Source organism: Micropterus dolomieu, linkage group LG11 (genome assembly GCF_021292245.1).
Source record: "Micropterus dolomieu isolate WLL.071019.BEF.003 ecotype Adirondacks linkage group LG11, ASM2129224v1, whole genome shotgun sequence".
In the NCBI taxonomy this organism is placed as follows: Eukaryota; Metazoa; Chordata; class Actinopteri; order Centrarchiformes; family Centrarchidae; genus Micropterus; species Micropterus dolomieu.
The window spans coordinates 10,998,399-11,012,351 of NC_060160.1; the positions used below are offsets into that span (position 1 = coordinate 10,998,399).

The 13,953-nt window shown below is 41.4% G+C and overlaps 1 protein-coding gene across 1 annotated transcript in view; it reads left to right on the plus strand.

Annotated features, from left to right (window-relative positions):
* hs6st1a (heparan sulfate 6-O-sulfotransferase 1a) overlaps positions 1–13,953 on the plus strand; it is a 35,330-nt gene that overhangs the window by 15,985 nt on the left and 5,392 nt on the right. Inside the window, exons 2-3 of the mRNA XM_046063069.1 lie at positions 10,958–11,180; positions 12,391–12,639. Of these exons, the coding sequence (XP_045919025.1) occupies positions 10,958–11,180; positions 12,391–12,639 (472 nt within the window). The remainder of the gene's footprint in view (positions 1–10,957; positions 11,181–12,390; positions 12,640–13,953) is intronic.

The window sequence follows — 13,953 nt, forward strand, 5'->3', positions numbered from 1 at the left end:
CACACACACACACACACACACACACACACACACACACACACACACACACACAGGGCTACCAGGTTGAGTTACCTCAAATAACCTAAGGCTCCACCTCCTTGCTTTCTGGCTCACATCCCCTCTCCTTTATGGCCGCATGATTATGAAAAAGGACTCTGATTACTGTATTTTTCTTACTACTGTGTTCACACTTATAATCATGATTATTTGTCTCTGCTAGAGGAAACTACAGCAGATTGTTTTATTGGATTTATTTTTTGCAGCTTAGCATACACTTTCACATAATTGGTTTCAGTGCAGTATTTTTTTTTTTTTTAAATTGCTGAGTGTCATTTTTCACACCTACAGTCTTAACACTTACTGTGGTCCTTTTTATGTACAACAAGCAGTTAATAATCACTTGTTTATTACTTTGGGGGCAAAGCTACAACCCAAAGGCAAACTTAACAAAGAATCTGTAGTTATTTGTTGTGATCTGGCTTAAACCCAAAGATAAACCGAGGTTGGGGATGAATTTTCTTTTCTATAGAGCCGATCCATTCCACTTTAACCGTTGTTTTGGTCACATGATGGGCATTAAATACAGGAAGTGGATGTTTCATATTTCACAGATTAGGAGTGGGTGATATGGATAACATTTTATATAGCCAAATGGATAAAAATCATGATCTAATACATGTATATTTGTATGGATAAAATATTAGACACCAATGTCCTTTTTTGCCAAATCTAGCTGACAAATGAAGTTACTTCAAAATCAGAAGTAAAAATGTCCGCTGAAACAATTCAATTCAATTAATCTGTTGGAACCAAAAAAATAAACAGAAAATGAATCAACAACTACTTTCATAATAAATTAATCATTTCAGTCTTTTTTCCAAGCAAGAATACAAAATATCTGCTCATTCCATCCTCTCAGATGTTAGCCTTTGATGCTTTTCTTTGTTATATTGGAATTAATTGGATTTTGCAGTGTTGGTTGGCTAAAACAAGCAATTTGAAGATTTAACCTATAGTCAAAACAATTAATCGATCAATCGGGACACCAATCAGCTGATTCATTGGTAATGAAGGTATTTCTTAATTGCAGTCCTAGATCAAATATTAGACAAGAATGTATGTTTTCCCCAGTCTAGCTAATCGAAATAACTTACAAATGAAGCTACTTTATCACATTGATGCAAAAACACAGGTATAAATTACCACAAAGCAGTCATGTTCATTGATTTGCAGCTTTAACGAGATTGGTACCTTGGTATCAAAAGTGTGAAAAAATGTGTACCTTTTGGCAGTGAATCTTATGTCGTCATATCAACCAATACAATCAGGGATACATAACTTTAAATTGCGAGACCATGAAAAGTGATCTGTGATTACTTGTGCAAACCCACCTCCACCCATCCTCCCTCTCACCAAATCTATCTAACACTCTCCACATCTCTCCCTCCCTCTCTGTCAGACAGCTCTCTGGGCTGTTGCCAGTCAAGTTACATGAGAGAACAGGCGGCAGAACATTCCTGCTGAACATAGCTTTGCACTCGGGGGATTCCCTCCCCTCTCGCTCTCTCTCACTCGCTCTCTCTCTCTTTCTCTCTCTCTCTCTCTCTCATTCCCTCTACCCTCTCTTTGTTTTTGTCCATTTCTGTGCTGTAAAGTCCAACTCGAGCCGTGGGCTACACTTCTGTCCGAGGCATTCTTCTCTTGTTTGCTTCTTTTCCGTGTTGGGTAGTCACGGGAAAGGATGCGGTGTTGTTGTGCTGAAATGCAGTGAACCATACGTTATTTTTGTACTCATGGCATAAGCTAAGTTTTCACACGTTCCTTTAGTTATGGTCAACACGGTAACTCTTACTTGCCATTGCAAACTTATTTGCTTTTTTTGTGTGGAACACCTTGCATGCAGAGAGCAGCTCGTCTGAACACTTTGATAGTGACTGCAGGGGCTCTGAAACTACAAAATACTTACTACTAATTTACTGTCTGCCTGTGACTGGGGCTGAAGAAACCATACTAAACACAGCCACCATAAGATAAGAAGGTTTCCTTATTGGGTTGAGGTAAAGAAACACTTTGAATTATGTTGTTTAAATCGAGACCTGGCACAACTAGTGACCAAACGTTCTCCTATTCCAGCTTCTCAAACTAAGAAAATTGATGCTTTTCATAGTCACACTTAGATGATAGTGAGCTGAATGTCTTAAGTTTTTTTTTTACTGGTGGTTGAACAAAATAAGACATTTAAAGATGTCAAGTTGGGGTTTCAGTATTATGATTTTTTTTTTTTATTTTTTTTTTTTTGGTATATAGGGCAATCAATTGATCAAGACAATAAATATGCAGATTAATCAATGTATGAAAGTAATTTGTTATCTGCAGCCCTATTTAATTCGCAGTTTGAGTCCATTAAGAAGGATTCCTAAATTAAAATAGCAAAGAACGACTGGAAGTCTTTATTAGTGCGTTTTATTATTATTTTTTACAATTACAGAGGCAACATTTCACATTTTTGTTGCATTTTATGTTTAGAGTCTCTTTCTTTTGGAATGACTGAATTGTAGGGCAGCAGCTATGATTACTTTTTTATCATTGATTTAAAATGTCTCTTTTTTCATTAAGCAATTAATAATTTCCTCTATAAAATGTCTGAACGCAAGGGGATGTTTTTTAAGTTGCTTGTTTTGTCCAAAGATATTTAATTTACAATGATTTTTATATATATATATATATATATATATTATACAAAAGCAGCAAATATTCACCATTGAGAACCTGGAATGTTTGAACATTTCGCTTGATAAAAGACTTCAAATATTAAGCTGGAACAGGAATAGGAGCGAGGGCTCTCTTTCTAGCTTCTTAAAACTGATGATTTGCTGCTTTTTTTTCTTAAGTCATGTGCTGTTGTATGTCTAAACAAGCAATTTCAAGAACCCACCCTTTTGGCTCTGGGAAACCGTGACAAGCATTTCTTTCCCAATTCTTTGCTTATTACATTTGACAGATTAAATGATAATGAAAATAATCATTAGTAGCAGCCCTGTTTTATTATGAAGACTTGACTATCCCAGCCCTGTTGCTCAGCCACATCAGCACACAGTATATCAAATTGCATCCAAACGTCTGCAAATCTGAGTCAGGATTTTATGATACACAGAAAATGTGGACAGTTGCAATGGAAAGTATTCAGAAACCATAACTTCTTGGCACAATGTGATTTCTCTTTGCAAAATGAGAACAAAGAATTTCCAAAAGTGTCCTCATATTGAACCACAGTCTCCTGGATGCCTGCTTCACTCCAGCGTGCCCCCTCTGCGTCCTCTCTTTCCAACACTGTGGCCGCTGTCTGCTCTTACTCTCCCCATCTATTTTACTCTGTTTTTTCGCCTGGTCTCTTGTACGTCTTCTGTGTTTAAAGTCCAAACTACCAAGGGAGGCTGTCTGAGTCCTTAGGCTGTTATTGATCGACCGAGAGAGAGAGAGAGAGAGAGAGAGAGAGAGAGAGAGAGAGAAGGAGAAGGAGACGGAGAGCGGTGCAGGGAGGAAGAGTGAGCCAGGGCAGGCAGAAAAGACGTCTCGAGAGCTTGTCTGAACCGGAGGGTCTATTTCTGTCTGTCTCAATGCGTCATTATTGGGCAGAAGACACCCAGGACACACACAGGATGAGATGACGAATGGTTAGCAGAGGAGAGCAGGAGTAGGAGGGAGGGCGAAGGGTGAAATTTAGTCTTAAGAGGTCACCGTTGATTCGGTGCTGCAGACGGAGGGATTGAGATGTAGACGGGGCATTTTCAGTATCCTGTGGCCTGAAGCCTTTCAGCTCAAAACCAAGACTGATTGTTCATTGTTTGATGCATGAGGCAAATACATCTGCAACCCGACAATTGGTGTGTGTGTGTGTGTGTGTGTGTGTGTGTGTGTGTGTGGAAAAAGGGAACAGGAAGGACTCAGTGGAGGTCTATTGAGATTCCAGTCCTGACATGTTGCTCCTCACTCTCCCTTCTCTAAATACACACACACACACACACTCTCGCGCACACACACACACACACTCACTTTCTCTCTCACTCACTCACTCACTCACACACACACACACACACACACACACACACACACACACACACACACACACACACACACACACACACACTCTCACAGATGCTGTACTCTAAAGAAATGATTGGGTCAGATATAGGTTTTAATTGATTACAAGTCTGCTTATCGATTCTGGCGCATGTACAATTTAGGTTTCGATCCATGCTGTATTATTTATGAAAAGAAAAACACCCATCATTTTTAGCAAATTAAAAATACAGCTTTGAAAACACTGCATGATGTAGCATTCTGTGTTCATAATAGCCAATTTCTTGTTAGGATGAGAGGTTGTGGGTTTTTGTGTTTTGCTCTAACCAACCAGTAGCAAGTGGTATGCTCTTTCCACTGTCATTTTCAGTTGACACGGTTTCTGGGGCCAGTCAACTTTAACTTTATTTCTCCTTAATTTGGCTAAGTAGATGATATACCCATTTTTCCTCTGTTCTCTGACTGGTCGACTGTTTGCAAAACGGTGAAAACAGGCATCAACACCCCGGCTGTATTTGAATCACTGAACAAATCAGAGATGTGTGCGGCTGTTGAGAGGTTTGCACAGGCCTCAGTTTCCTCCACTGCAGGTTTGCTTTTCAGTGCTTTCTGCCTTTCTTTTGTGAAGCCCAACACCACTTTTAAATGTGCTGACAACAATGTAGACGAAAATTGCAGTGAGTCCAAACTTTGTTTTCAGGAATCAATAAGTAATATCCAGAAAAAATGTGCCCTCCACACTGAATAGAAGATTTTTATTTTTTAGCACAGCCACAGTGTTACAACATCATGTGTTTGTCAGCATCAACACTCAGCATGTGACATTTACACATGCTTCACCTGGTGTGGATCCCAGGTCGACCCCTACCATTAATTGTATCAGTATGTACACATCAAATTATTTACAACACAAATTTCTAAAAATATCAATTGCATATCTATCAGTAGGGTGCAGACAATTACTTGGATCTTTAAAATCAGGTTACTCTAAATACAGTGATGTTGGGTTGTGAATAAAGATTATTTTCATAATTGATTATGTTCTCGACAAATGGCTTAACCACTTGATCTATGAATTGTTGGTAAATAGTGAAAAAACATGTCGTGAAAATGCTTATTTTGACAGTCCAAAACGTAAATATATTCAGTTTATTATGACGTGAAAAAAGTAACAAATCATCACATTTAAGAAGCTAGAATTAAGGAATTTTAGCTTAAAAAAGACTTAAATTGATTTTGGTAACTGGTTAATTGTTTATCAGTTTGTTCTTATGTAATAACATATAATGAATACATATAACTAATCCAATTTGGAAACATGATCAACATATAACAAAGTAAACTGGTGTAAACAGATAGATGACTCACTATTATTCAGCACGTTCAACAGATGCACAAGAACATGAACAAACATCACTTAGTAACCCAGTGTATTAGAATTGATGGGTGGAAATGAAAGAAAGGTGTTTTCTTCCCCTCCTTCTCTTTACTCTTAGGGCGTTCACACCTAAAGGTCCGGTTCCTGAATCGAACAAGCGCGAGAATGATTGCTTCAATTTTCCAGCTGGTCCAGTTTGCATTCACAAAGGCAGAAACTCAAACGGCCCAAGAAAGTGTAAATAAAAGCCATGTGATGGAAATGGCGTTTAATTATTGGTCATATAATCAGCTGGGAAAAAGACAGCACACTCTTTCTACCTGGATATCATCATGGAGCCCCATCAGGTTTATATTGGTGTGGTTCGGCAGTGCAAATCACCGGACTTTAGGTCACGCATGTGAATGAATGAATAATCTAGTATTTTTAGTATTTCTTTTTTTTCTTTCCATATTTTGATTGTCGCCTCACAGCAAGAAGGTTGTGGGTTCAAACCCCGGTTGCCCCGGCCTTTCTGTGTGGAGTTTGCATGTTCTCCCCATGTCTGCGTGGGTTCTCTCCAGGGCTTCCTCCCAGCGTCCAAAGACATGCGGACTAGGTTAATTGGAGGCCCTAAATTGTCCTTAGGTGTGAGTGTGAGCGTGAGTGGTTGTTTGTCTATGTGTGGCCCTGCGATGGACTGGCGACCTGTCCAGGGTGTACCCCGCCTTTCGCCCGATGTCAGCTGGGATTGGCTCCACAACCCTGTACGCAGGATAAGAGGTTGACGATGGATGGATGGATTTTGATTGTAATATTTCTATTCTCCATTATCATCATGAAATCACCTCACTGTTTGACAGGTGTACCGCACCAGTCAAACTCCTCACCTTCTTTTAATAACTACCAAGGTAAATTGGCAAATGTATAAAACGTATTCTGATAAATATGAAATATTATAAATACAACAATTACGCATTAAATAGTACATTAATAATAAATTTGTGCTATTTTAGATGACACATACAATGGTAGTTTCCTGTGATTAGTTCAAATGGTGTTCACACCAGAAATGAACCCCTCCGGAGTTAACTTGACAGTGGTCCGAGACCACATCTGGCTGACCAGAGTGCGGTTGTTTGGTGTGCACCAGAGTCCGAGTCCGGCGTTCACAACAGCCCAAAAGAACCGCACCAAGGGGGTAAACACTCCAGGGCTCTGTTCACCCTGACTAAACAGGGTCTGTGTTTGAGTTCAGGTCCATTTTTAGAGGTGGGAAAAGAACTATGTTGTTAAGTGGATTGGGTTTCAGCAAATATCCGCAAACTATTAAGAAATCATGGATGCTTTCATGGTGGGCCGCCATTTGTGTGTCTGGGTACGTATATGTGTGGCTCATACTATGAGCCATAACCTTATATTCAAACAAGGCCTCTAAACTTTTTCACGCTGTCTTGAGGAAAAAGTGCTTGCAGCCGTACTTACGTATTGCAGCCTCAAACCACCCCCAGTATTTCTTGTGCTCCTGTTGTTGCTCTTGTTGCTTCCCTGTCATATAAAGAAAGATTCCAAAAATACCCGTAATTAGCATGAAACATTAACTAAAAATGGTAACACAAGCATGTGAAATTGTAGCCCTAACCCTAATTAATCACTCAACTGTTTTATAACCTTCCTAACAACACTAACCAAAACCAAACTGGTACAACGAAGCTATTTAAACCTCACCGTTGCTCAGTTTGTGGCGGACCCTCCAGGACATTACTCAAGGATCGTGGTTTGAGATTTTAACAAAACCAGCTCCTAGAAGGGAGAACACATTGTAATCAGGCAGAGACACACCTACGCCGGGGGACGAGGATAAGTGATGGGCTGAAAGAAGACGAGTGACAGAAAGAGGAGGGAAAAGATTCAAATGGAAAAGGAAGAGAGGTTAAAGAGGGAAGGTGGAGGGTGTTGAACTGGTGATTTGTGACCCACAGGAAACATGCAAAGGCTCATTTTCTCGGGCTCTGAGGTACCATAACAGGCACCAGATGCTGTGTGTTTCCTCTTGATAACGCTCAGAAAATCTCACATGTACTCACACTGACTCACTTGTGCACTAGAATTTGACCAATGTGGCTTTTTGAGGGCCGAAACTTGTAATTTTTGGGCTTTCCTTTAAATTTGACCATTGTCATACCAAAAATGAGGAACAATTACAAATGTTTAGTGTTTCCTCCGATAATTGTACTCTTGGCGAGGTGGAAAAGCTCTACAAGTGTCTCATTCTCACTTATTTACAGCTCATGTACACACAGATGTGCACAGGAAATGGTAGAGATGGTTAGAAAGGGGTCAGAAAGCCTTGTTAGCATGACGTGTTTTCCTTTTTTCTTCTTGCGTTCAGTCGGTCAGACAGCTCGAACACTTCATCTTGCGCTTACAGCCACTGTTTTGTTTTCAATTATAGTGATCAGGAGCAAAAAACAGAGAGGAAAATGTGGAGGGACAAAAGACAAAACTGTCCTTGTTTAGTCCGAATCCCGCAGCGGTCCAGACAATAGATTGATCACACCTCTCCCTGCCAAAAACTCCCTTCTTTATCAGCACGCTATACACACAGGATAAGTCTCAGCATTTAGTGGACATGTTTGACACACGATAAATGCAGTTTTGAGTGTTTTTCTTTTGTTTTTGGGACGGTGCAGTGGTATTTTTCCATTTGTTGTAGGAAAAAAGGAAAAGGGCATACAGGGGGAAATTCTGTGAAAAATGTATCACACGTTTAAGCCTAGTCTACAAGAGCTGCTTCTCCCAGACTGCAAATTCCCGCACTCAGCCGAGGGACGATGTGCTAAAAATCTTGACGGTGAAAGATTGAGCGCTGCATATTAGCTTTGAAGTTAATTTGACAAGTGCGAGTAGGCTTCAACTATAAGCAATATCACCTGTGAAAGAAATATCTGCTGTCGCCCCAGAGGGGGGGTGTGTGTGTGTGTGCGTGTGTGCGTGCGTGCGCTTGCACGTGAGAGTGATAGAGAAAGTGTATTAAAAGGAGTGGACTTGATGGTGTGTGTGTGTGTGTGTGTGTGTGTGTGTGTGTGTGTGGCTTGAAACATCATTACCTTGGGATAAGAGTACACGGCCAGACATCATTAGGCTTTAAGGCGAGAAGGTCTCCACGGCACCGGTTTTGCAGTCTGCCTGACCCAGCAGACACAACAGGCGGGCCGTTTAAGATCATTTATTTGTGTGTGTGTGTGTGTGTGTGTGTGTGTGTGTTTACGTGCATGTTATTTATTTATTTTGGCTGGTAAAATGCCTGAGCCTTCATTATAGCGGGAGCCATAACTTTGATAAATCACTTGGGCTCGGGGCCCTCACTGCTTTCACAGTATTAGAAAACTAATTGAAATTCTCTTCCGCCCCCCCCCTCACTCTCGCGCTCTCTCTCTCGCGCTCTCTCTCTCGCGCTCTCTCTCTCGCACTCACTCACTCACTCACTCACTCACTCACTCACTCTCACTCTGCTTTTCACTCGTTCTCTCTTGCCGGCCAAACAGTGCCTTGTTTTGTTTTTTCAGTAGAATAGAAGCCAAAAGGGGGAAAATGTCATCACTGATTTAATAGGCGTAGTCTCACTCAGAAACACAACTCGCACACACTCACACAAAAACACACACTGCACTCTGGGGAGTGTTAGGAATCCTGATAATGTCATCATAGGAATCTCCATAATGTACCCCGGTCTCCTGCAGGCTCCAGCTTGACTGTGCTGCTCCTCTACTCTGCTTTTGATTAGATTGGGGATGAGATTTTAGGTTTAGGTTGATGGGATTTGGAGTTTAGTTACTTGTTTCTATGCCCGTGATCCCCCCGCTGTCTCCGGATTGAGGGTCTGTTTGGTTCGTTGCCTGAGATCTCCCAGCTGCCACTGGATTTAGGGTTTAGTCGTTTCATTGTCCATGATCCCCCTGCTGTTACTAGATTTGTTTCATTTGCAGGGATCTCCCCATGCTGCAGCTGAATTTAGGGTGTGGTTGTTTTGTTGCGCAGGATCTCCCAGAGGAAATTTGTTTTGGCGTTTTGTTTTGTCATGCAGGATGTTGTTGCCGCTGCTGGATTTAGAGTTTGGTTGTTCTGTCGTGCACCATCTCTCAGCTGTTGCTAGATTTAGGGTTTAGTTGTTTCGTTGTCAAGGATCTCCCTGCTGCCACTGGATTTCGGGGGGGTTTAGCCACTTCTTTTTAATATCCAGACACTGCTACTGTTTGTGTGACACTTGGGGCTTTGTGTCCACCCCGCAACCCCTCCTCTCTCGCCCTGTTAGCTTTGTAGTGTGAAGCCAAAAGATTTAGCAATGGTAGCAGAGAGTCTGTGTGTGAGGCGGCTTGTGTGGACGGGATGATTTCGTGGACTCCTGTCAGCACATAAAATTCTCCCTGCAAACATTCCTCTGACGTGATGCAAGCCCAGGAGAGATGGGCAGCGTGTGTGCGTGTTTTTCGACCGGCGGCATGTGTCTGTTGACCAGACAAATCCATACCACTGCTCCCAGACACACTGCAGGCACATAAACACACACACACAAGTTGCATGTGTGTGTGGTTAATGAGGATGTGTTGATTGATTAGACTGCAGTAATTAGCTGGAGTGTGAAGGCCTGGAAAGGTCTCCGCTCTGGTGGGAGTGTCCCCTCTGGAGAGACATTGAACTGTGCTATGCACCATTACGTTACAACACCACAGTCCCATCCATATCTCAGATACGAGATGAGTCATCTCTCGGAGGCAGACTTGGTGTGAGACGAAAGGAAGGATGTTTGCTGATGTGTGTGTGTGTATCAGAGCCTGAGACATCAGGATGTTTGCAGCGTGGAGATGTGTGTTACAGAGTGAGATGTGCTTGCGCCAGCAGTTTCTTTTCCTGCACAGGGTGGCCTGAACGCTGACCCGATCCTCTGCCTGACAAATCAACTCTCTCCTTCGCCTTCTCCTCCCGCTCATTTGTAGCTTGACTTCCTGTCTGCTGCCTAGATTTCTTATGGGCATCACAGTGCTGCTTCTAGTAAATGCAAATAATGTGGTATTAAGTATGACAACCTCCGTCTGTGGCCTTCCTCCTACTGTGTTGTGGATGTAGAATGAAGTGCTGCAGTAAAGCATTGTAAACAGTGCCATCACGTGGGCAACAGGGGCATTACAGATGATGCAGTGATTTCTGAAAGAATGATCGCAGCACATTTTGCTTCTAACTCCTCATCTGTACTGTTCCACTTGATCTGAATAATTAAGAAATGACTCCTTCCCAAAGAAAAACGCACATTACACACTAACACATGAGCTAGTTTTTCACAGGTTCTGTTGCAGATGGTTTTATTTCTTAATGTGTTGTATGTTCACTTTTTTATTGATAGATACATTTTCTGTCCAAGTAAGGCTATCATTTATTAATGTAATTTTTTTTTCTCTTTCCCTGTTTTGATTCCTACCCTCGCTTACGTGGCTTCCTACTTCTTTTTTGTGCCCCCAACAGAAAGTTCTACTACATCACTCTGCTGAGGGACCCAGTGTCTCGATACCTCAGTGAGTGGCGGCACGTGCAGCGGGGAGCCACATGGAAAACCTCCCTGCACATGTGCGACGGACGAACCCCCACGCCTGAGGAGCTGCCCTCATGCTACGAGGGCTCCGACTGGTCGGGGTGCACCCTTCAGCAGTTCATGGACTGTCCCTACAACCTGGCCAACAACAGACAGGTAAGGGTGGGGGGGTGGTTGGCGTTCAATATGATAAATTCTAAGACAACCACACCATTTTTTGGGCTTAGCTTTTGGTCTTCTCTCGGCTCTCATTTGTGTAAATACTCTGTTTTACTGCAAACCACTAATTTCAGTTTTGATGCTGCCGTTTTGCTAACCCGCATCTCTGAACCTGAGCCAACTTCTTTCCCATCTGCTAGACTGTTTTTGTTTTGTACCATTTGCTAGTATAATAAACCCTGTAAACCCTACAGGGAGTATACTCTGCAGACAAAAATAGATAAAATAGTTTGGTAAATTTTCACACATTACACAGTAGATCAATACTGATTTCTTAAACAGATTGCGAAAGCCACGCAATCACATCTTGACATTATTTTCCATTATTTTCCACATCCACAAAATATTGATTTCAGAACTAAAAGAGTTAAAGAAGAAATTTGAATCTGTTTTTTGAATTCTCACAACCAGACTCACTGCAATTCCAAAATATGTTAAAGGTATAAGATAAGCCGCACACACCAGCTTGCACTCTCTCTCACACACACATACCACATACACAGTAAGGAGTTCGCCTGCTGGCCATAAACACCTCAAATTCACATCTTTTCTCATGCTATCTCAGTCTCCCACCTAAACGTGCTGGCCAGCTTATCTCATCTGAGCCTGAGGCTGTTATTACTCGGGGTCCAATGACTTATGAATGTGGCGCACACACAAACACACACTTGAGGCACCCTGGTGGACCAGCAGGCTGAGGTGCACACAGTGTACTCTTGTGAATCCAAATCCGTATGCAGTCCCTGTTCCTATACTGTAGCACAACAGCTCCAGAGTGCACTCAGAGTTGAAGGGATCTCTAATCTTGGAGCAAATCCACCAGAATCGAAACTGTTATTTTATTATGTAAAATGCCTGATTAAAGGAATTTGAGAGGAGAGTGGTTACTAAGATGTCAAAAGATCATTACATAACATAAGATTTATACACAAACTACTGGAACTCAGGATAAGGGCTGCAACTTATAATTTCTTTCAGTATCAGTTAATCTATTGACTGTTTTTCATTTTCTTTTTTCTCTTTTGATGATGTGATTAATCATTTTAATCTATAAAATGTACAAACAAAAAGACTAACACAGAAATCCAAAAGAGGTCAAACCTCACCTGATTGGCTGTCCCTGATTTTCTGTTCCTCTTCTCTGTAGGTTCGTATGTTAGCAGACCTGAGCCTTGTAGGCTGCTACAACATGTCCACGGTTCCAGAGAAAAAGAGGGCCCAACTTCTGCTGGAGTCGGCCAAGAAGAACCTACGAGACATGGCCTTCTTTGGTCTGACAGAGTACCAGAGGAAAACCCAGTTCCTGTTTGAACGAACCTTCAGGTTGCGCTTCATAAGGCCTTTCATGCAGTACAACAGCACCCGCGCTGCAGGGGTGGACTTGGACAACGCTACGGTCAGTGCTACTGCTCCGTCATCTTTTGTAAATATAGTTCTGTAGACAGGCAGCAAACATCCAACAGAAAATGAGATTATAAGAGATATAAGGGAAAGTCAGTGGTAGAAAGTAAGTACATATATTTAGATACATTTAGGTACTTCCATTTTCCATTTTCTGCTACGTTAGACTTCTGTTCCACTATATTTCAGAGGGAAATATTGTACTATTGTACTACTACTTACTGTTCTACATTTATTTGACAAATATAGTTACAAGTTAATGTACATAATTAGATCTTCTATAAAAAAGCACACAATACAATGGTAAAGATTAAGCTAGTGTCTCATGAGTCATGTCCCTTAAAAAAAGATTGGGAACCAGTAGGACTAAACTATCTAACTGCATACAAGTATCTGTATTTAAAACTAGTTCCACCTCAACACGTCAATGCCTAAGTTTGCTGATAATACTGTAGTTGTACTTAAGTAGGATGTTAAATGAAGGGTTTTTACATTGTTGTATTGGTACTTTTATTGAAATAAAGGATCTGAGTGTACCTCTTCCACTGCTGAAAACACCGTAAATAATGCAGTCTTTTGTACAACTCTGGTATGTATGGATTTTCCTTCAAAAGGATTAAAGAGAAAATGTCTTCTTTTCTCAGATAAGCTTAGTTATGGCCAACGTCTATAAACATGGCAGCCACAGCACATTCAGTAAGGAAAATAAAACAAACCTTTCAAAAAGAAACAGAAAATGTGAAAAGGAAAGAAACCGAGGGTAAACACAGCGGTCTTATATTGCTGTGAAATGAGTTGGGAAGACTGTCACTTTAAAAAAAACAGCGGCTTCAAACATGCTCTTCACACTTTGATTGGTCCAGTGTGGGAGTTCTTAAGCTCAATTTTCCCAGCCCAAAAAATATCCAGTACACAGCAGACTGGTGAATTATACATCAAAACCAGTTTGGAGGATAGAAAATAAAATATGCCTTGCTGACAGAGGCTGTGGAAACGTGAACCAGTGGTTATTATCACAAAGAAGTCAGGACAGGCGGGGGAGGCTCTGTGTGGCATTTTGAGTGAAAATTAGTTTTTAAAATTTGCTTTAAAATGAAACGCATCCAAAGGCACTGTGTGAAATTGTGACATTATTTAATTATTTATCAGCAGGTGATGAGACTAATATTTACTTTACACTTTCCTGCAAAGCTGCTGAAAGCCCACTTATACCCTCATGGCTTGAAGATCAATGAGTCAGAAATGACTCACTGGGTGGTGCTGAGGACTTGAGCTCAGTGCTGTCTTCCAGGCTTTGCCCCCCCCCCCC